This window comes from Acomys minous, assembly GCF_964271855.1.
Source record: "Acomys minous genome assembly, chromosome: 17".
Classification (NCBI taxonomy): Eukaryota; Metazoa; Chordata; class Mammalia; order Rodentia; family Muridae; genus Acomys; species Acomys minous.
In genome coordinates this window covers 31,919,011-31,939,170 of record NC_140500.1, presented here as the reverse complement: position 1 = coordinate 31,939,170, position 20,160 = coordinate 31,919,011, and the positions used below count along the sequence as shown (strand labels likewise).

The 20,160-nt window shown below is 48.7% G+C and overlaps 1 protein-coding gene across 9 annotated transcripts; it reads left to right on the top strand.

Moving 5' to 3' along the window:
- Positions 1-322: 322 nt before the first annotated feature.
- On the top strand, positions 323-18,509 carry BRPF1 (bromodomain and PHD finger containing 1). Of its 9 annotated transcripts, none has more exons than XM_084765881.1 (14): positions 325-714; positions 2,568-3,179; positions 7,040-7,999; positions 9,205-9,367; positions 10,269-10,400; positions 10,741-10,887; positions 11,807-12,116; positions 12,437-12,757; positions 13,071-13,355; positions 13,832-13,979; positions 15,378-15,514; positions 15,617-15,735; positions 16,054-16,208; positions 16,878-17,613. In XM_084765881.1, exons 2-14 carry the CDS (start codon positions 2,578-2,580, stop codon positions 16,900-16,902), a joined length of 3,504 nt encoding a protein of 1,167 aa, XP_084622007.1. In that variant the 5' UTR covers positions 325-714; positions 2,568-2,577; the 3' UTR covers positions 16,903-17,613. The 9 variants fall into 9 exon arrangements, with proteins under 9 accessions (XP_084622008.1, XP_084622003.1, XP_084622007.1 ...); XM_084765880.1 differs by lacking the exon at positions 16,878-17,613 and adding an exon at positions 17,646-18,509 and having other exon boundaries at positions 327-714; positions 10,741-10,869; XM_084765879.1 differs by lacking the exon at positions 16,878-17,613 and adding an exon at positions 17,646-18,509 and having other exon boundaries at positions 327-714; positions 12,440-12,757.
- Positions 18,510-20,160: the final 1,651 nt, after the last annotated feature.

Genomic DNA, 20,160 nt, shown 5'->3' with positions numbered 1-20,160 from the left:
CGCCAGCAGGTGGGAGGGAGCAAGAGGCGGAGGCAGAGGGGGAGGGGAGAAGGGCGGGCTCCTCACGTCCAGCCTCGGGCTGTCCATCCGTGGTCGCAGATTCGCCACAAACGGCCTGGGGACACCACCACCCCCGCTCCCCAAAGTGCGATTTGGGTCTCCAGAAACTCCACCTCGAGCATGGAGGAGCTCGCTGACTCCTTCTCGGTATCCAGAGGTCTGTTCCAGGCCCATAGGCTAGACGCTAGCTCCTTAGAGGACCGGCAAAGAACTGTGGCGAAAGTGCGTCTATGCAGCGCCACGGGGCCGCGTTTACCCCGGCGGACGCCGTCGCCGTCGCTGCTGCTGCCGCCGCTGCCACAGCCTTTGCCGCCACGGTCTCGCCGCCGCTGTCCCTGTGCCACCTCCGGGAGCCCACCCCCATTGTCCCCGCGGCACCAGGTTCCCAGCACAGAAGACCCAAAAACTCTGGAAACGGGAGGGTGCTTGTGGAATTGCGACGCTGGGGCGCCGGCGGGACCGGGAGCGGCAGGGGTCAGCGCGGGAAGCCGGGAGAGCCGGGCCAGAGCGTGCGGGGCAGGAGCCGGGGCGACCTGCTCCGCGTCCTGGAGTTCGGGTATTCCTTCCCGGCCCGTCTTTCGCCGCCGGCCTCCCCACACGGGGTCGGAGCCCCGGCGGGCGTCCCCAGCGATGAGCCCGGACTGGAGGTGGCCGGTGAGTACGGGCCGGGGCCGGGCGGCAGTGCCAGGAGGGAAGGGGCAGCCCTGGCGGCGCGCGACAGGCGCTTCCTGGGCCCCTCGGGCGGGGAAAATTGACAGGCCATCGTTGGCGGCGAGAGGCGAGTGTCCGCGGCAACACTGTGTCCTTTGAGGGCTGCCTGGGCCAGAGGTAGGAGGGAAGCCTTGTTTGACTTGTTACACTTTGACAAAAGGGAAGCGGCACAGGATCTGGTAGACCCGGCTCCAGCCCCGCGGGCCTGGTCCTGCCCTTAGTCCCCTACTTCTTCCCTCAGCGCCTGGAGTTTTCAGGAGTAGATGCTTCCGCCATACGCCAGGGCCCCAGGGCATCCAGAGCTAAGTTGTGATCGCAGCGACGTGCCTCTGACGGCAGGTCCCTTGGGGCACTTTGCCAGTTCGGGAACCAGGGCAGCAAATCCAGAGCGGCTGCGTTCGCCAGGGACTGGCTTGGAAAGAGTTGAGCTTGTTTGTGCCTATAATAGGTTTCGTGTTTAAAGGCACAGCAGCTGGTAGGAAACAGAAGTGAGCTGGAGTTGAATGTGTGGCTTGGCTGACTTGGAAGTCAAAGGCTGTCGACAGAGGGTCTAGAGCTGCGCGCTCTCGTGGTTAAGCCTCAGGGGGAAGGGAGAGGCTGAGAGTCAGTGTCTTTCAGGGAGCTCAGGCAGGCTTTGCGGTGGTCCTAAGCACCCTAGTTCAACTAGTCCTGAGAGAAATTGGGGCAGTTCCAGACTAAGCTGGGCTCCCTGGGGTTTGGTGCCATCTGCTGTCTCTACTCACCCAGAAACATTGGAGTGGGGGAGGGTTAGCCCTTGAGAACCCTGGAACATAATGCCTAGATTTTTGTGTTCCTGTTTGTACCCTTAGGGCCTTGCACTTGGTAGGCCCTGAGTTAATGTTGCATGAATCTGTAAATGAGGAAATGAAGTGTATCCTATGCTTTTTCCCTGGGTAAATGACTTTTTTTTTTTCACATGGTTCCTCCCTATATCTCCCCACTCAGTTCCAGAGTGAAGTCCATAAAGGCCTCAGCAATGCGTTTCTGTTAGTATCTAGGGCTCAGTCATTGAGCACTCAGGCTTAGACAGAGGCAACTTTTATACTTAATCTGATCTTCCTCGGCCCCCAACCGGTGGTCTTCTCGTTCTGCTGTTCATTCAGCAGGCTTTTCATTTTATTTGCCAAGGCTTGAGAATGCAGTGCATGTTGGGAAGAAGGGATGTAGAAGAGGACAGGCCTGGTGTCTATTGAAGAGCTCTTACCTTAGTAAAGTGGGAGGAGGCAGAGCTCGCAAATGTCACTCACACTGGAGGTAAGGATAGAATGCTGTGCAAACAGTTCTTCTGTGGGAGAGTCAAAGAAGTCATAATAAAAGTGTCATTTGAACTAGGTACAAAGAAGCCCTTTGTACCTTGAGAAATTATAACATTCAGGGAATTTTAGGCCGCTTTGTGTAGACAACTGTAACTACTGAGAAGAATCTAAAAAGGAAGATTAGGGCCACACAGCAAGAAGAATTCCTTGAATGCTATCCTACGAAGCTGGAGAGCAGCAGGAGGCTTTTAGTCATGCCATTGCTACTTGGAGAAAGAGCACTCTTGTCACTTTATGTGAGACTGGGCTAAAGGAATTGAGACATAGCTAGGATAACCAAGCTACAGGTCTTAAGGGCCCAGACCAGGATCTTGGTAAAGGAGCTGGCACTCAGACATGCTCTAAAGAGAGTCTGGCCAGAACATGGTGCCTTGTGAGAAGGAAGACTGAGAAAGTGGGCTGTATGCTGGAGAGGCTGGAAACTCATCAGGCCTGTGCTAACTGATCTGTGTATTCTAGATGTGACAGCATGGGGGTGGACTTTGATGTGAAGACCTTCTGCCACAACTTGCGGGCAACTAAACCACCATACGAGTGCCCTGTGGAGACCTGCCGCAAGGTTTACAAGAGTTACAGTGGTATCGAGTACCATCTGTACCACTATGACCACGACAGCCCACCACCCCCACAGCAGACCCCACTGCGCAAGCATAAAAAGAAAGGGCGCCAGTCACGACCAGCCAACAAGCAGTCACCCAGTCCGTCTGAAGTCTCACAGTCACCAGGCAGAGAGGTGATGAGTTATGCTCAGGCCCAGCGCATGGTAGAGGTAGACCTTCATGGCCGTGTCCACCGAATCAGCATCTTTGACAACCTGGATGTGGTGTCAGAGGATGAAGAGGCCCCTGAGGAGGCCCCTGAGAATGGCAGCAACAAGGAGAACACGGAGACACCTGCGGCTACACCTAAGTCAGGCAAGCATAAGAACAAGGAGAAACGCAAGGACTCTAACCACCACCACCACCACCACAGCGCTCCCACCAGTGCTGCTCCCAAGCTGCCTGAGGTGGTATACCGTGAGCTAGAACAAGATACCCCTGATGCACCGCCCAGGCCCACTTCTTACTACCGGTAAGACCATCACCATCTCCTACCTCTAGAAAATCAGTCAAAACCAGGAGAGATGACAGGCAGATAGACCACAGAGGTAAAGGAAAGCGCTAGCCTGCTAAGTCAGTGTGAACTGTCCTTTAGCCCTAAGCACATGCCAGGTCCTGTGTTTAGTGCTTTATAGCCATCACTCTCCCTGCTCCCCTTTTTAAATTTAATTAAGGTTGGTGAGTGTGTGGTGTGTGTGTGTTGTTTTCTTTCTGTTTTTTGAGAGTGTTTCACTGTTCCCTAGCTGGCCTAGAACTCACAGTGTAGCCCGGCTGGCCTTGAACCGACAAGAGAGCTGCCTACCTCTGCCTCCTGAGTGTTGTATAACATTTAACCAGCTATAGCCACCTCTTCATTTTTATAATTATTGCAAACAGTCATTGCTCTCATTTGCCAGGCCTGTCAAAAGTCACTTGCTAGGAATCTCTAAGGCTGAGACGCACGTCCACCACGCTTCAAGGCTGCACTGTTCCCCTGCATCCAACATCCTGGTTCTAGAACCCTCATTTGCAGAGCAGGTGCAGTGCTCCTCCCTAGGGCAGAAGACATTGGCTTCATAAAGGCCCTAAAGACAGGTGGTAAATCTAATATAATTTCACCACTGTTCTGTTATTGTCACCTGTTTTCTAACAGGTTTGGTTCTTTTTTGTTTGGTTTTGTGTTTTGTTTTGTTTTGAGACAGGATTTCTCTGTGTAGTCTTGGCTTTGTAGACCAAGCTGGTCTCAAACTCACAGAGATCTACCTGCCTCTGCCTCCTGAGTGCAGGACTAAAGGCGTGCACCACAACGCCGGATGTCATTCCTAATGTTTAGAGAAAGAATCCTTTTTTTACATTTATTTACTTACTTACTTATTTATTTATTCATTTATTTATTTATTTATGTGTCTGCCCATGCACTTGCATCACAACCCCCGTGAAGGCTAGAGAACTACTTGTGGGGATCAGTTCACTCTTTCTACAATGCAGGTCCCAGGTCCCAGGATAGAATTTAGGTCATCAGGATTGGTAGCAGCCACCTTTATGCACTGAACTATCTCTCTGGTCCTGAAGCCACAGACATAATAAAGCTAATTCCCTTAACATGAGAAAACAAGATTTAGGGTGGTAAAACTATATGCAGAAATCTCATCAACAGGATGTTATCAAAACCCATTGTAAATACCCCCTTGGAGTCTTGGCAGCCATTTGTCTTTATTATAAGGCTCTTATGTGAACAGTGGCTTTTACCAAATATGCAGTCCACTTGATATTACAGTAACTGTCTAGGAACACAGTGATACTCAGAGAGAGAGAGAGAGAGAGAGAGAGAGAGAGAGAGAGAGAGAGAGAGAATAACTTTCCTCTCCCTTGCCCAAGTCTTCCTTATTTTTTCTCCTTTTGTCTGTTCAGCCCAGTTCCCCTTTCTAGTTTTCCAATTTTTTTCTTAGAATTTTCTACCATGCTCTCTTCACCCCAAACAGGCCCCTCTTTTGGCCTTCCTCTCTTCTAAAGGCTCTTGGTATGATCTGCTCTCACAGGCAGTCTAGCTCAATTACTCAGCTCCCCTTGCCCCGCCCCCAAAGAAAACCAAACCCACACATTAACTTTCCTCCTGGGAGCAGATCTCTTCCACCGAGGAGCAGTTTCAGCTGGTTGCACGCAGTCAGTTAGGAGTTAAGTTTTTCTAATTATCATCGTTAGTAAATTCCCCATGGTTTGGAAATAATTTACTTTCGCAAAAACTTGAGAAAGTCTGAGGTCATCACTCTAATAATATAATTTTCTTTTGCTCAAATTCCAGTGCACTTCTTGAGGGGGAGGAAGAGGGTGGTATGTCGGCTGCTATGTCAAGAATTGTACGTGACACACAGCCCACCTATCTGTGCCATCGTCTGTAATCTGGGAGCCTGTGGGAGTGTGTTATGAACCATCACATGACAGTTCATGTGTAATGGCAGAGGAAAGGCAAGACCTGATGTCTAAGAGAACTAGCTAGTGCAAGCCCTAGAACCATCCAGCTAGTTCACGCCAGCTCTGATCATACCCTTACTCCGGGAGCACAGTTCCGCTCACCTTGGAGATGGGGAAAGGTCTAAGGAAGAAGATGCCTCCTACACACATTTTAGTCTCTCTCCTTCCTGCCACCCCCAAAATGCCTTTCAATTGAACAACACTGAGAACTTATTCCTGTACAGTGAATCTGACATGATCCCTGCCTCTTTCTAGAGAAGGACTTAGGCACAAACGGCTATAATTCAATGTGGGGCTAGGGCTATACAAAAGCCAGTAATAAAACTGACATTTATTGAATACTTGCTCCGCGTGAAGCACTGTTCTAAGTGTCTTCCTTTACTAACTGACTTTATCCTTACAACAGCTGTGTCAGGCAGGTTCATATTAGCATTGTTACTCTATAGATGAGGAAACCAGAGCCCAGGGAGCTTAAGAGCTTAAAGTCATATACTGTTATACGGAGACCAGGCAATATGGCCTTAGAGCTTCTGTGCATCTGGCTGCTCAGAGATCCGTTTTCCATGTAGAGAAAGAGGAATTAACATTCTGCTAGAATGTGCTGTATGTTACTTGATTCCGCCTCTCCCTTCTCCCAGGGTCTCTTGTCTCTTAAACTGGCCTCCACCTCACAGGATAGTAGCCTTGAACTCTTGATTCTTGAACTCTTGATTCTTCTGCCTCTACCTCTTGCATGTTATGATTTACAGGTACGCCATCACACCTGACTTTATGGAGTGCCAGGGATTGAACCAGGGCTTTGTGCATACTAGGCAAGCACTCTGCCAACTGAGTATATCCCCAGCTCCTTGGCCATTCGCTTTTGTACTGTCATTTAAAGTTATCATTAACTGAATAAAGCCTTTGTATTGTCAGTAAATCTTTGATACTGGGCAGAGCAGTGCTGTCCGGAAGGTGACAGAGTGGCAGAGACAAAGTTTAAAACTGAGTTTCTTCATGCCAAAGTCTTGTTTTTGCCTTGTACTATGTGGTGATAATACCAGAGTCTAGTTAGCCTAAGATAGGGCAAATGGGGGCCTGTTGTGTCACAGCCACCTGGATCAGCCCTTTGCTATAGGCCTGCTGGCTCAGTGAGTGCCAAAGTAGATGTGGAAAAGGCTAGGGCTAGAGACTGGATGCCACTCTGTCACTCTGGTAATATGGCCTATGTGTGACAGGTGGTTAACAATTTTTCTCAAAGCGTCACTTTCTTCATCTATGAATAAAGATTATAAGAACACTGATCTGCTATCTGTAATGAGAATCAATATAACTTTTCTTAGTACCTAACCCATAGTAAATGCTCAATCAGTCATAGCTATTATCTTTCAAGACTATCCAGAGACCCCTAGAACCTTCTGAGAGAACATCATGTGTCTTTGATACTTGTCAGCTTTGCTAAAGAAGGCTTGTATTCATTTGCCAGTGATCTCCAAGGAACTGCCTTCCACTTACAGTACAGTCCCCCATACTCCCACAATGAGCCCTCCCTGCTCCAGCATCTCCCCCTTTAGGGCCCTGGCTGAGCCTCTATACTTCAGGAGAGGCAGCATCATCATACAGTAGCCCCAACGTGAGTAATAGAGAAGTAGGTCTATGTTCACAACCAGGCTCTCAGACACTCTCACAGGTAAGCTGAGGAAGTTAACTTCTCCCACATTTAAATTTCCTTTTCTGCAAGACAGGAGTGATTGTAGTTTCTGTGAGTGTGGGGTTAAGGTAAGGCTAGAAGGAGACATGCAAACACAGGCAGACGTTGAGTGCTTGGAGACAAGCACAGTGCTTTGTCTGAAGGGAAGAGTTATCAGCAGTGTGATGCTGAGCTGCCTGTGTGCACTGCAGGTACATTGAGAAGTCTGCAGAAGAGCTGGATGAAGAGGTGGAGTATGATATGGATGAAGAGGACTACATCTGGCTGGATATCATGAATGAGCGGCGGAAGACTGAGGGCGTGAGTCCCATCCCACAGGAGATCTTTGAGTACCTAATGGATCGGTTGGAGAAGGAGTCGTACTTTGAAAGTCACAATAAAGGTGACCCCAATGCACTAGTGGATGAAGATGCTGTGTGCTGTATCTGCAATGATGGCGAGTGCCAGAATAGCAATGTCATCCTCTTCTGTGACATGTGCAACTTGGCTGTGCACCAAGAGTGCTACGGTGTCCCCTATATCCCTGAGGGCCAGTGGCTGTGCCGCCGTTGCCTGCAGTCACCTTCCCGTGCAGTAGACTGTGCTCTGTGCCCCAATAAGGGTGGTGCCTTCAAGCAGACAGATGATGGCCGCTGGGCCCATGTGGTGTGTGCCTTGTGGATCCCTGAGGTCTGCTTTGCCAACACAGTCTTCCTAGAACCTATTGACAGCATTGAGCACATCCCACCAGCCCGCTGGAAGCTTACTTGCTACATTTGCAAACAGCGGGGCTCTGGAGCCTGCATCCAGTGTCACAAGGCCAATTGCTACACAGCCTTCCATGTGACATGTGCCCAACAGGCTGGCCTTTACATGAAGATGGAACCTGTGCGGGAGACAGGTGCCAATGGTACCTCCTTTAGTGTCCGCAAGACAGCCTACTGTGACATCCACACACCCCCAGGTTCTGCTCGCCGCCTGCCTGCCCTATCCCACAGTGAGGGGGAGGAGGAAGAGGATGAAGAAGAAGATGAGGGTAAGAGCTGGAGCTCAGAGAAGGTCAAGAAGGCCAAAGCCAAGTCCCGGATTAAGATGAAGAAAGCTCGGAAGATCTTGGCAGAGAAGCGGGCAGCAGCACCAGTGGTGTCGGTGCCCTGCATCCCACCACACAGGTACACGGGCAGGGAGGGAAGTGAGAAGCCCTCAGAGGAACTGTGGGGCCTGAGTGACCAGCTTGTCTTCCTATCAGGAACTGCATAGAAGTAAAAAGAAAATAAATGGGAAGGGGCGATCTTAAGTAAGTCACCTGACTTTTGCATTAGGAGCCAGAAACTCTGAGCTTTTATCTGGCCGATACAGCATGTATTTAAACTGCCCTTCTTTTTGATGGTGCAGTTTGTTAAGATGAAACAGCCACCGTGGAAAAGGAATCTTCTCATGAAAGGAGAATCAATGAAAAATGAGGAGGAGAAGGCTCAGAAAGTTGTGAAGGCACACAGTGGTCAGGTGTGCGGGGCATAGGTTTAGTCCCCAGCACGGGGGAAAATGCATGACATGCAACTTGGTTATGTACCAGAAGTGCTTCAGTGTTCCCTAGGGGCCGTCTTCCCATCCTGTGGACTGTGCCCTGTGGAGTGGTGCTCAGTCAGGCTGTGGTTGTCAGTTGTTTTTAGCTATCTTTTTGTTGTCTGGTTAACTTCACCATGGGTTTCTGCTATACCTAGAACTTTTTTGGTTTTGGTTTTGGTTTGTCTTGTTTTTTACACAAAACCCTGGCTAACCTGGATTCTTGTTTGTAAACCAGGCTGGCCTCGAACTCAAAGAGATCCACCTGTCTCTGCCTCCCTAAGTGCTGGGATTACAGGTGTGTGCCACCACACCCAGCTGCTGTTTGTAATTTATCTTCATTTGAAAGGCCTACAAGTAATGGGTACTTTATGTTCCCCATAGGCTCAGTCTGAGAGATCAGTCTTAACTGTGCCCTGGCTGCAGTAACTAAACAGACTTAGAGGCAGACTGATGCTGTTCTGCTTGCTTAGTCCTGAGAGCTTGCTTTCCACTCTGCTGTGTTGTGCTGCTCTAGGCATTGTTAATTATGCCTTAAGTCCAGAGTGCCAAGCTCCTCCACTTCCTTTTCTTTCTGAGACAGAATCTCTTATAGTAGGTTGGGTTTGAACTCCATATAAAGCCAAATATGACCTTGAGCTTCTGGATCCTTTTGTCTCCACCTCCCGAGTGCTGGGATTACAGGTGTGAGCTACCATGCCTGCTTTTCTGGATATTTTTTGATAAGCACCATAGCTCCCATTCATCCCCATTTAGGAACTTACTGGCAGTCAGGACCTAACAGGCTTTTACTTTGTTCCCTGGTTCCTAGGCTCAGTAAGATCACCAACCGCCTGACCATCCAAAGGAAGAGTCAGTTCATGCAGAGGTTACACAGCTACTGGACTCTAAAACGACAGTCACGGAATGGGGTCCCACTACTGCGGCGCCTGCAGACACACCTTCAATCTCAGAGGAATTGTGATCAAATCGGGGTACTGTATCCAAATCCCTGTGGGCTGTGGAATCTAGTACCAAAAGGACAAGGACCAAAATTTGTAGCAATAGCCTCCAGCGTCACAGAGCTTTGGGTCCCCCCTCCTCATTTTTTTTTTCTTTCTTCTTTTTTGGTTTTTTGAAACAGGGTTTCTCTGTGTAGCCTTGGCTAACCTGGACTCAATTTGTAGATCAGGCTAGCCTTAAACTCACAGATCAGTTTGTTTCTCCCTCCTCAAGTACTGGGATTACAAGCATGTGCCACCATGCCTGGTTTTTTGTTTTGTTTTGTTTTGTTAATGTGCATTGGTGTTTTGCCTGCATGTATGTGTGAGGCTGTTGGATCCCCTGGAACTGTTAAAGACAGTTGTGAGCTGGGGTGTTGGGGATTGAACCTGGGTCCTCTGGAAGAGCAGCTAGTGCTTTTTCTTTGTTTTGGTTTTTCGAGACAAGGTTTCTCTGTGTTAGCCATGGCTGTCCTGGACTCACTTTGTAGACCAGGTTGGCCTCAAATTCACAGAGATCTGCTTACCTCTGTCTCCCTGACTGCTGGGATTAAAGGTGTGCACTACCACCACAGCTGTAGTTCTTAACCACTGAGCCATCTCTCCAGCCCCGATTTTTCCTCCTTTAAATTAACCCACCCAACCCAGGCTCAGCATGAAATCTATATGTTATCATCTTGGTGGAAAGGCATTGTTCCTGTGCTCATTAACTCAACAAACATACTGAGCTTTTTTTTTTTTTTTTTTGGTGTTAGAAAGATGGAGGTGCTATTGATAAATTACTGGGCTTCTTCCTTGAACTTGCCCTGCCTTGGCCTAGGTTTCCTGGGCACTCTTCTCCTGAACTCCCCACTGGCTCTCTTATCATCTTCTGATGCCCCTTTTGCCTTTACAGAGAGATTCTGAAGATAAAAACTGGGCCCTCAAAGAACAGCTCAAGTCCTGGCAGAGGCTCCGGCATGACCTGGAGCGAGCTCGGCTGCTGGTGGAGCTGATCCGCAAACGAGAGAAACTCAAAAGGGAGACGGTGAGTGCTCCTGGGCCATCCCTGGTTCTCTGGAGGAGGGAGGGTGTGTGTCCCTGGCTAGGAAGTACCAAGGCCCAAACTGGCATTGAGTGTCCCAGCACCATGTGCTTTTAGGCCTATGGGAAGCTAAATGGCAAAGAAGACTGCAAAGGCTCCTAACCTCTGCCATCTAGGCAGCTTGGGCCAGGAGTTCAAGGAAAGGGGACCAAAGTAGATAGAGTCATCTTTCCTTCATGGGTCCTGGATGAGAAATCATGTTCCTAAGCCATCAAGGACCATTCCTTTGATGTCTGCTGAGGGATTGGCCAGGGCCTGGCTGATCAGCCTTTTTGTGTGTCAGATCAAGATCCAGCAGATTGCCATGGAGATGCAGCTCACCCCTTTCCTCATCCTCCTCCGCAAAACCTTGGAACAGCTCCAAGAGAAGGACACAGGCAACATCTTCAGCGAGCCGGTCCCTCTGTCTGAGGTAACCGAATTGGACGAAGTAAGAATCCCTTCCCCTCACTCCAACTTCTTTCTCTTCCTCTTCCAGTTGGACCCCTGCTGCAGGTCTGGTCCAGGGACTAGGTGGGGACCTTGACATAAAGGGTTCGTAGCACTGAGGCAGGATGAACTAGAGAGCCACATCTATCACTTGGAATCTTGTCCTTTTGTTTGTTTGTTTGTTTGTTTTTGTTTTGTTTTTTTGAGACAGGGTTTCTCTGTGTAGCCCTGCCTGTCCTGGAGTCGCCTTTGTAGACCAGGCTGACCTCGAACTCACAGAGATCCACCTGCCTCTGCCTCCTGAGTGCTGGGATTAAAGGCGTGCGCCACCCTTGGACTCTTGTCTTATCCTTTTCATACTCCAAGAAGTCAGAATGGGAGGCCATCTGCACTCCTTCCCCACAGTCTGTCAGATGGATAATCACAGGGCAGGAAGATGCTTTCATGGTGCTCAGTCCTAGAATACAAACTTTAGAAGGCTCAGAATCTAAAGAGCCACTTCTGAAGCCCTAGGTTAACTTCTCTTTGAAAGGTTTAAGATGGGACATTGGAGGCAGCAGCCTTACCTAAGCCTTATGATGAGCAAGAACAACAGTAACAATACAAGGTGGTACAAGTTTTAGTGAATTGTCATGGCCTCTTTCTCAATAAAGCTGCCAGTGGTTCCAGGAAATACATTTGCCTGCATTTTCATCACCATTTCAAGGAGCGGAAAATAAGGGCAAGAGAGGTTAAGAGATTTACCAAGGTCACACAGCTTGTGACTACTAAAGTCAGGACTAGAACTTCCCTTGTACTACATGCCTGCCTCAACCATGGTGGGAGGAGGTTGCTAGATACATTTCAGGGGGGCTGTTAAGAGTAGGGTTTTGCGGGAATGAGAACAGATCTCCACTTAGACACTTACCCTGCTCTCCCAGGTACCTGACTACCTAGACCACATCAAAAAGCCCATGGACTTTTTCACCATGAAGCAGAACTTGGAGGCTTACCGCTACTTGAACTTTGATGATTTTGAGGAGGACTTCAACCTCATTGTCAGCAATTGTCTAAAGTATAATGCCAAGGATACCATCTTCTACAGAGCAGCAGTGCGACTCCGTGAGCAAGGTGGTGCTGTGCTCCGTCAGGCCCGGCGCCAGGCAGAAAAAATGGGCATTGACTTTGAGACGGGCATGCATATCCCTCACAACCAGGCCGGAGATGAGGCCCCACACCACACTGAAGATGGTGGGTGATAAGACATCTGCATGCATAGAGAGCAGTGCCAGAGATTGACAGCTTTCCAAAAGCCCTTTCCTGGGACAGGCAGTACAGGCAGAAAGCATCTGGGCTGAGCAGCAGCAGGCTATCCCCAGGAATGCTCCCCCAAAAGCCAGACTTGGTGAATGGATAGCTGGGCCACCATTCTGTATACTAGTGCTGCTGTTTTGCAGCTGTTCCTGGGAGAAGCCGATGGGAAGAGTGGGCTTCCTGCTGCCTGCCCAGGTTCAAGGGGCAAAATGGGCTGCTCTGAGCCTGACCTTTCTCCCCCCAACTCTCCCTGGCAGCAGATGAAGAACGGCTGGTCCTGTTGGAGAACCAGAAACACCTGCCAGTAGAAGAGCAGCTGAAGTTGTTGCTGGAGCGGCTGGATGAAGTTAATGCCAGCAAGCAGAGTGTGGGCCGCTCCCGGCGTGCAAAAATGATCAAGAAAGAGATGACGGCATTGCGGCGGAAGCTTGCTCACCAGCGGGAGACTGGCCGGGATGGGCCTGAGCGTCATGGCCCCTCCAGTCGGGGCAATCTGACACCCCACCCAGCAGCCTGTGACAAGGATGGACAAACTGACAGTGCCGCTGAAGAGAGCAGCAGCCAAGAGACAAGCAAAGGTCTGAACCCCATAGCAATGTGGACCCCAAAGCAAGTCAGACTTTGGCTCTGCAGCATGTACTCAGCCCTGCTATCCCCTAGGCAGAGGTCCTTCCTGCACAGTTAGCTGTACTTTCTCCTTCATTCCCCAGTCAAAGGCCTCTTAGCTACCTCTCTAGCTGTTGGCATGTGCCATTCTAAATCACCATCACCAAATCATCTCCCCAAATTCTAGATAGAGTAATGATCCTATATTCCCAGGATGTGACCCTGGACCCTTCTTTCTCATAGCAGGCCCCTCACCAACTCTCCTTCTCTCTTTCTCTGCTCCAGGCCTGGGTCCCAACATGTCCTCAACCCCCGCACATGAGGTGGGCAGGAGAACCTCAGTTCTGTTCTCCAAAAAGAACCCGAAGACAGCTGGACCGCCCAAGAGGCCGGGCCGCCCCCCAAAAAACCGGGAGACCCAGATGACCCCCAGCCACGGAGGCAGTCCTGTGGGGCCCCCCCAGCTCCCAATCATGGGCTCCCTACGTCAGCGCAAGAGGGGTAGGAGCCCCCGGCCCAGTTCAAGCTCAGACAGCGACAGTGATAAGTCCACAGAAGATCCCCCAATGGGTGAGCCTCATCATCACCCAGTGCCCCGCCCCAAAAAGAGTGAGCAGAGCTGCCATTCTTCTCAGAATACTTTGCGCTCTCCCTATAAAAGACAGCTAGAAGGACCCTAAGGAATCCTTTAATTCTATTCCCTTATCTTTTATTTGTAAAAACTGAGGCCCAAAGATACTGACCCAGTCAGGCTCCCATCCAAGCCTCCTCCCCGCCATCACTTTACTTTTTCTCTTCTCTCCTTCCTTGGGGAATTTCCTGCCCTTTAAGTCCTTTGTGTCTTTAGGCCAAGGAAAGGTGAGAGTCAGGGCAGAGCTTTGGCCAGCTATGGTAGCTAGCCCAGAGCTACGTCTACTGGCCAAGGCTGGAAGAATTTTTCAGCCCAGAAAGAGAACCCAAACACTCATTCCATCTTACCCTCCTGCTGGCTCTGATCTACATCTTCCTGACCAATTGGTTCCTTCCCTCCTCCTCTTCCCTCCAAGACTTACCAGCCAATGGCTTCAGCAGTGGGAACCAGCCAGTGAAGAAGAGTTTCTTGGTATACCGTAACGACTGCAACCTTCCGAGGAGCAGCTCAGACTCTGAGTCCAGCAGCAGCAGCAGCAGCAGTGCCGCCTCAGACCGGACCAGGTACCAGCCCTGCAGAGGGGACGCAGCATGCAGGATGCCTTTGCAGGTTTTCCCACTGTAAGCTGATGGCAGCCATTTCAGTCCAAAGGATGGAGTTCAAACCCAAATGTCTCTGCAAAATAAATGGGATGGATCAGTCACCCTAGCAGAACAAAAGACACTGTCGTAGTTAAGCTAATGCTTTAGAGCAGGGCAAACTGCTGCTGCCTGGTCACTAGGATTTATCTATCAAATACAGTTTATTTTGGCCACTAAGATATTTTTTGTTCATTTGGTTTTTGTTTTGTTTTGTTTTAGTGTTTTGAAACAGGGTTTCTCTGTGTTATCTTGGCTGTCCTGGAGTTGCTTTGTAGACCAGGCTGGCCTCAAGCTCACAGTGATCCGCTTGCACCTTCCAAGTGCTAGGATTACAAGAGTGTGCCACCATGCCTGGCCACTAAGATGTTTTTTAGAACTGAATATAGGGGTTGCTGTTGCAGAGGGCCCTGGTCTAATTCCAAGCACCTACATATTGTAGCTCCAGTTCCAGGGGGATTTGATGTCCTTTTCTGACTTCTACAGGTGCTACATGCACATGGTACACAGATTTACACGCAACCAAAATACCCATACAGATGAAATAAATAAAATGTTAAAAAAACAAAAAACAAAAAAAACCCCAAGATGATAGGATTAAATTTATTTAAAGCAAAAATCTGAATCCACATAAAATTCTGTCTCTGTGTTCTCTTTAAAAATCAGAGGATCAGGGCTAGAGAGATGGCTTAGCATTTAAGAGCATTGACTGCTCATCCAAAGGTCCTGAGTTCAATTTCCAGAAACCACATGGTGGCTCACATCCATCTATCATGAGATCTGATGCCCTCTTCTATCTGATGCTCTCTTCTGCCATGCAGGCATACATGCAATAGAGTGCTTATGCATACACAAGTAGATTTTTTAAAAATCAGGATCAGCTGGTTATCGTGGCTCACACCTATAATCCCTGCACCTGGGAGGTTGAAGTAAGGTTGCTGCAAACCAAAGGTCAGTCTGACTATGGAGTAAGTTCCAGGTCAGCCATGGCTACAATTGTAGTGAGACCTTGTCTCAAGGACTGGAGCACTTGTCTAACTTATGAGGTCCTGGGATCAATTTCAAGTACTCCAAAGCAATAAATAATAATAGAGGATCTGGCAGCCCTGGTTGGTATTGTTTGTAGATAGGCATGCTTTCTGTTTAGCGACTGACAGAGTTCTACATTAATCTGATTACCAGCCTAACCCTTAAGGGTGTGAGAGCTTCAAACTTCATACAGTCTCAGCTTTCCAAAAGTCTAGATTTGTGAGCTTAACAAGGACCCTGCCATGCCATTCCCCATTCCCACCTCTGAATTGCACTCAAATTGTCTTCCTGCAGCACAACACCCTCAAAACAAGGCCGGGGCAAGCCCTCCTTCTCTCGGGGCACATTCCCAGAGGACAGTAGTGAAGATACCTCAGGCACTGAGAATGAGGCCTACTCCGTGGGCACTGGCCGCGGCGTGGGCCACAGCAGTAAGTACCCTCACCCAGAGTCAGGGGTGCTGGGGACCCAGTTTCAAAGCCTTGGTAGCCCTGCAGCTGCTGATCCACCCCCTCTCTCCCGTTCCTGTGAAGTGGTAAGAAAGAGTCTGGGTCGAGGAGCTGGCTGGCTGTCAGAGGATGAAGACTCCCCATTGGATGCTCTGGATCTTGTGTGGGCCAAATGCCGAGGCTATCCATCATACCCAGCTCTGGTAGGCCTATGTTTCTCTTGTCCTTACCCCATGCTTTCCAGCCCCAGAACTGGGATTTATAAGTATGGCTTTGTCCTCTCCCTGCCAAGTTATGGAGTACAGGGATCCTTAGCAGGTAGACAGATACAGCTTGAGTACCCCAGAGAGATCCCAGTCAGCTTCCCACCTCTCCCTATCTCATCTCTTGGTCCATAGGTTCTGAAATAATACAGCAAGGGTCAACTGCAGTCCCAGTAACATATTCTTCAAATTCTTAGGTATTGCTAGTTTTGGGGAGGAAGTGACCTAAACCAAACTGGGCTTGTATTATACCCTCAGATCATTGATCCAAAGATGCCCCGAGAAGGTATGTTCCACCATGGGGTTCCCATCCCTGTGCCACCACTGGAGGTTCTAAAACTTGGGGAACAGATGACACAGGAAGCCCGAGAGCATCTCTACCTCGTTCTCTTCTTTGACAACAAGCGAACCTGGTAAGGAAAGAGGGGTACATTTGATGTGACTTAAAGCCACAGATATAAATACAGCCATCTGTGATGGGGGGTAGACTGCCAAGAGATACACAACAGATTAGGTTATTACAAAGTGGAGAGGGGGGCACACTTAGAATAGCTCTAAGCAAAAGGGTGTGTTGGTCCTGAGTCTGGTGGGCTGAATGGGCAGTAGCTGGGCAACAGCTGTAACTAGAAACCAAAGGATGATCAGTAACTGACAAAGTTAGGGTGGCTCTGCCCACATTCAGATTGCTTCCAGACTTATTTTTATCTTTCCCTCTATAGTAACAAGATGAGGAAAAGCTAGCATAAACATTTAAGCTTTATATCCCTCTTGTCAGAATTTTGTTGATTGCCTGCTGATGATAATCTGTAGTCTCCCTGAAGCAGCTGGGGCAGGATACCCATTTGAGGCCTTTTACACCCATAGAATGCCCTGGGGTTATGCTGTAGAATTAATATACCTTCCCAATGATAAGTCACTCCTCATACTTAAGAAATTAATAAAGGAAAGTCTCTAATAATAGCATGCAGTGGTCCTGGCTAGGGCACAAAAGGGAGCCAGCCTCAAATAGAAAATGTGACCAGTTTATATAGGGCTTAGGCTTATACATTCCACATACACTGTCATCCTTAAATCTCTTTCAGGTCATGGCCCCAGGTTACACTTTAAACAATTTAAACAAAGACAGGAGACTGCAAGTCTGGCCACTTGGGCAGATGGGAGCAAAGAAATCGTCAGAATTATTTAAGTACACCAGTGCTGTTCTTTTCTGAATAGTTGTTACCAGGGTCATCTTGCTCAGTTGGCAGAATTATGTTTTTCCTGATAAGTGATCCCCTTGATGTCAGACCAGGATGCCATTAATGATTGTTGTCTCTTGCAACTGCCACTTTGAGGTGCCTCTTAGAGGCATGTTCTTTGATATGGGGATGGGCCTGATGGCTGGTTTTAAGACAGTGTTGCCTACTTTTGTTCTGGATATGGAGATTAATTGGATGCCAATCCAGTGAGCAAACATAAGCAGAAACATTTTCTCAGCAACCCTACACTGCCATTATGGCACATTTTCTTTCCTACAGTTTCTAACACACCTGGTTAGTTCACCACTTACCTTCGTGTTATACTCGAGGCAGAACACCATTAGATAACTTCTACTTTGTGTAACTTAATCATTTCCTAAGCAAGTCTTAGTAAATCCTTTATTGCATCAATTTTATTACCTCAAGTTTCTCCTTTATTAGTTATTGCCCCTGAGTATAACTATTGACTGGGCTATCTTCTCAGTACACTACACAGTCCCTTGAGAGCAGGGATGCTGAGAGTCTGGCATTTCTAGATGCATGGAGTACAGAAGGGCCAGTACTTTCCCCCTGGAAATCCATGCTTCATCTCATCTTTACCTTGTCTGACAGGCAGTGGCTGCCCAGGACTAAACTCGTTCCTCTGGGTGTGAACCAGGATCTAGACAAAGAGAAGATGCTGGAGGGCCGCAAGTCCAACATCCGCAAGTCAGTGCAGATTGCCTACCACAGGGCTCTGCAGCACCGCAGCAAGGTGCAGGGTGAGCAGAGCAGCGAGACCAGCGACAGTGACTGATCCTGTCAGAGCCCACTAGTGCTCTGTGACCGCTCTCCTTCCCTTTGCTCACTGTCCTGGAGTGGTGCTGCCCTCTGCACTGATTAATTCCTGGTCTTGGGGCCAGTCTCAGGGGAAGTTGGGTAGGGGAGGTCCCTCCTGCCCTGAGTGCAGCTGGACTGTACAAAACACTCCAAGGGTCCATGGCCACTCAGTGCAAGGGGAGGAGAAGTCCCACAGGTCAAAAAGAGCTCAAGACCTCATGGCAGTATAGGGCAGGTTGGTGGGCCACAGTTAGAATACTGAATAAAACAGGCCATACCACCCCTACCTGCTCATGCCAGAGGAATCCATAACTGCCTAGAGGCCTGAGGCACTTGCACGAGGTAAGGTCAGCCAGCATCTTCCCAGCCTAGCAGTGGGATTGATGTCTAGCCTGGAAGAGGGGCACGAGGTGACCCCTCTCTGCTGTTGTAAATGCTGTAATTATTGGAGAATTTAAATTATTCTCATTTGTAACTGCGTTTCCGGGTCGCGCCAGAGTCATTTGGTACTAAAAAAAAAAGAAAAAAGAAAAAAGAAAAGAAAAAAAAGAGCTTGTCTCTACTTCCTTTCTTTTTCCCATAGAATTCCCCCCTACCTTTCAAACTGGTTTGTATTTATTTCAAAGGAAGAAAATATATTGATTCTTAGAAAATAAAGTCTATTTAGAATTCTTTCTTCTTGCCTTCTACCAGGGAGAGGTCTGTGCCTCATAGGTGGGATGTACTATTTGTTTGCTGTTTTTTGAGACAGAGTTCTCTCTGTAGCCTTAGCTGTCCTGGACTTGATTTGTAGACCAGCCTGGTCTTGAACTCACAGTGATCCTCTTCCTGTGCCTGTGCCTGCTGAGTGCTGAGATTAAAGGCAAGGGCCACTAGGCCCTGTGATGGGATGTACTTTGTACCCAAGGGATTGCTGATTACCTTTTTGTTTGTTTGTTTTGTTTTGTTTTTTTGAGACAAGATTTCTCTTTGTGGCCCTGGCTATCTGGACTCTCTGTAGACCAGGCTGGCCTCGAACTCACAGAGATCCACCAGCCTTTGCCCTCACCCTCACCCCCCAAGTACTGGGATTAAAGGCATGCACCACCACATCCGGCAGGAACTTGTCTTTTAAAAGTTTCAATAGCTTAAGAGTTTACAGTTCCCATCCACAAGTACATAAAAATAAGTAAGTTGTTTCTAATCCCTGCAGTAACTACAGATGGGCCAGTAGGCTGGTGGTTAGCTCCACAGTGACAAGCCATCCTAAGAACCTTTACAGGATTTAAAAACAAAACAAAAAACCCTTACAGGAATTATGAGGTGGGTCAATAATAGGTTGGTTATCTCAGGTGGAGGTTTAAATTATTTAACTTGCTAAAATTCCTACAACTAGGAAGTTGCAGAGCTAGGATTTAAACTGGGGTCTATTTGTCTGAAGAGGTGGCTCTTCAGCTAGAATGCTAAAACCAAATGGAAGAGCCCACTGCCGATTTCCTTTGTGCGTTCCAAATGCTTCAAACGCTACAGTTGAGACGTTAATTGGGAACACAATAAGAGTTGTAGGAGACTGTTGATATGCATCCAACCTTGGCATTTTTCCTAATTCAACCACTTGTTGGAGGGAATGCCTTCCAAGTGCCAGGCACCTGTAATGTGACATGCCTTTAGATGACGTAACCAACCACTGTAAGACATGGCTGCCCAAGGCCTTGCAGCTACTGTGAAATCAAACTGAGACAAAAGACCTCATTTGTTTGATGTTGATGTTTAATGTGCTCTAGCAGGTGTGCTGTGTCTTGCCATAGGACACAAAAATAAATAAGCGGCAGGCCTTGTCCTTGAGTTGCTAGTCCAATTTAGGTACAACCCAAAAAAATCTCCACACTAAATGGAAAATGTCCTAGTGTGTCAGACAAATGTCCCAAGATCAAGTCTCCTAGTTCCCAGCATCTTTTTTTTCTTTTAAATCTTCAAGAAAATTAAGATACAATATTTTTTGGATCATGCTGGCTGGTGCTGGTAATTGGTCCGTAGACGGTCGGTATGGGAACCACACACAGCCCGTACCCAGGCTCGCTCTACGCGGCGTAGGGGTAGAAGATAGGTAGGGTGTACTGAGGGCCGCGCTCAGGCTGGGGAGGCAGCGCGGCCGCGGCCTCTAACTGAGCCTGACAAACCTGAGGCTGGCCTCTGAAGCCTGGGTGGAAGCCCGAGATGGCGCACTCGGGGCCACATGGCAGGAGGTGGGGAGGACAGCACTGAAAGGATCTTCTGGGACTGGCTCACTGCCTCAGAAGAGCCTAGGTGGAGAAATGCTTGAGTAAGG

Coding starts and splice junctions, on each gene's coding strand:
- BRPF1 (XM_084765875.1), top strand. CDS start 2,578: ATGGGGGTGGACTTTGATGTGAAGACCTTCTGCCACAACTTGCGGGCA. Junction 10,401..10,740: donor AGAAACTCAAAAGGGAGACG/GTGAGTGCTCCT, acceptor TTTGTGTGTCAG/ATCAAGATCCAGCAGATTGC. Junction 13,980..15,377: donor GCCGCCTCAGACCGGACCAG/GTACCAGCCCTG, acceptor GTCTTCCTGCAG/CACAACACCCTCAAAACAAG.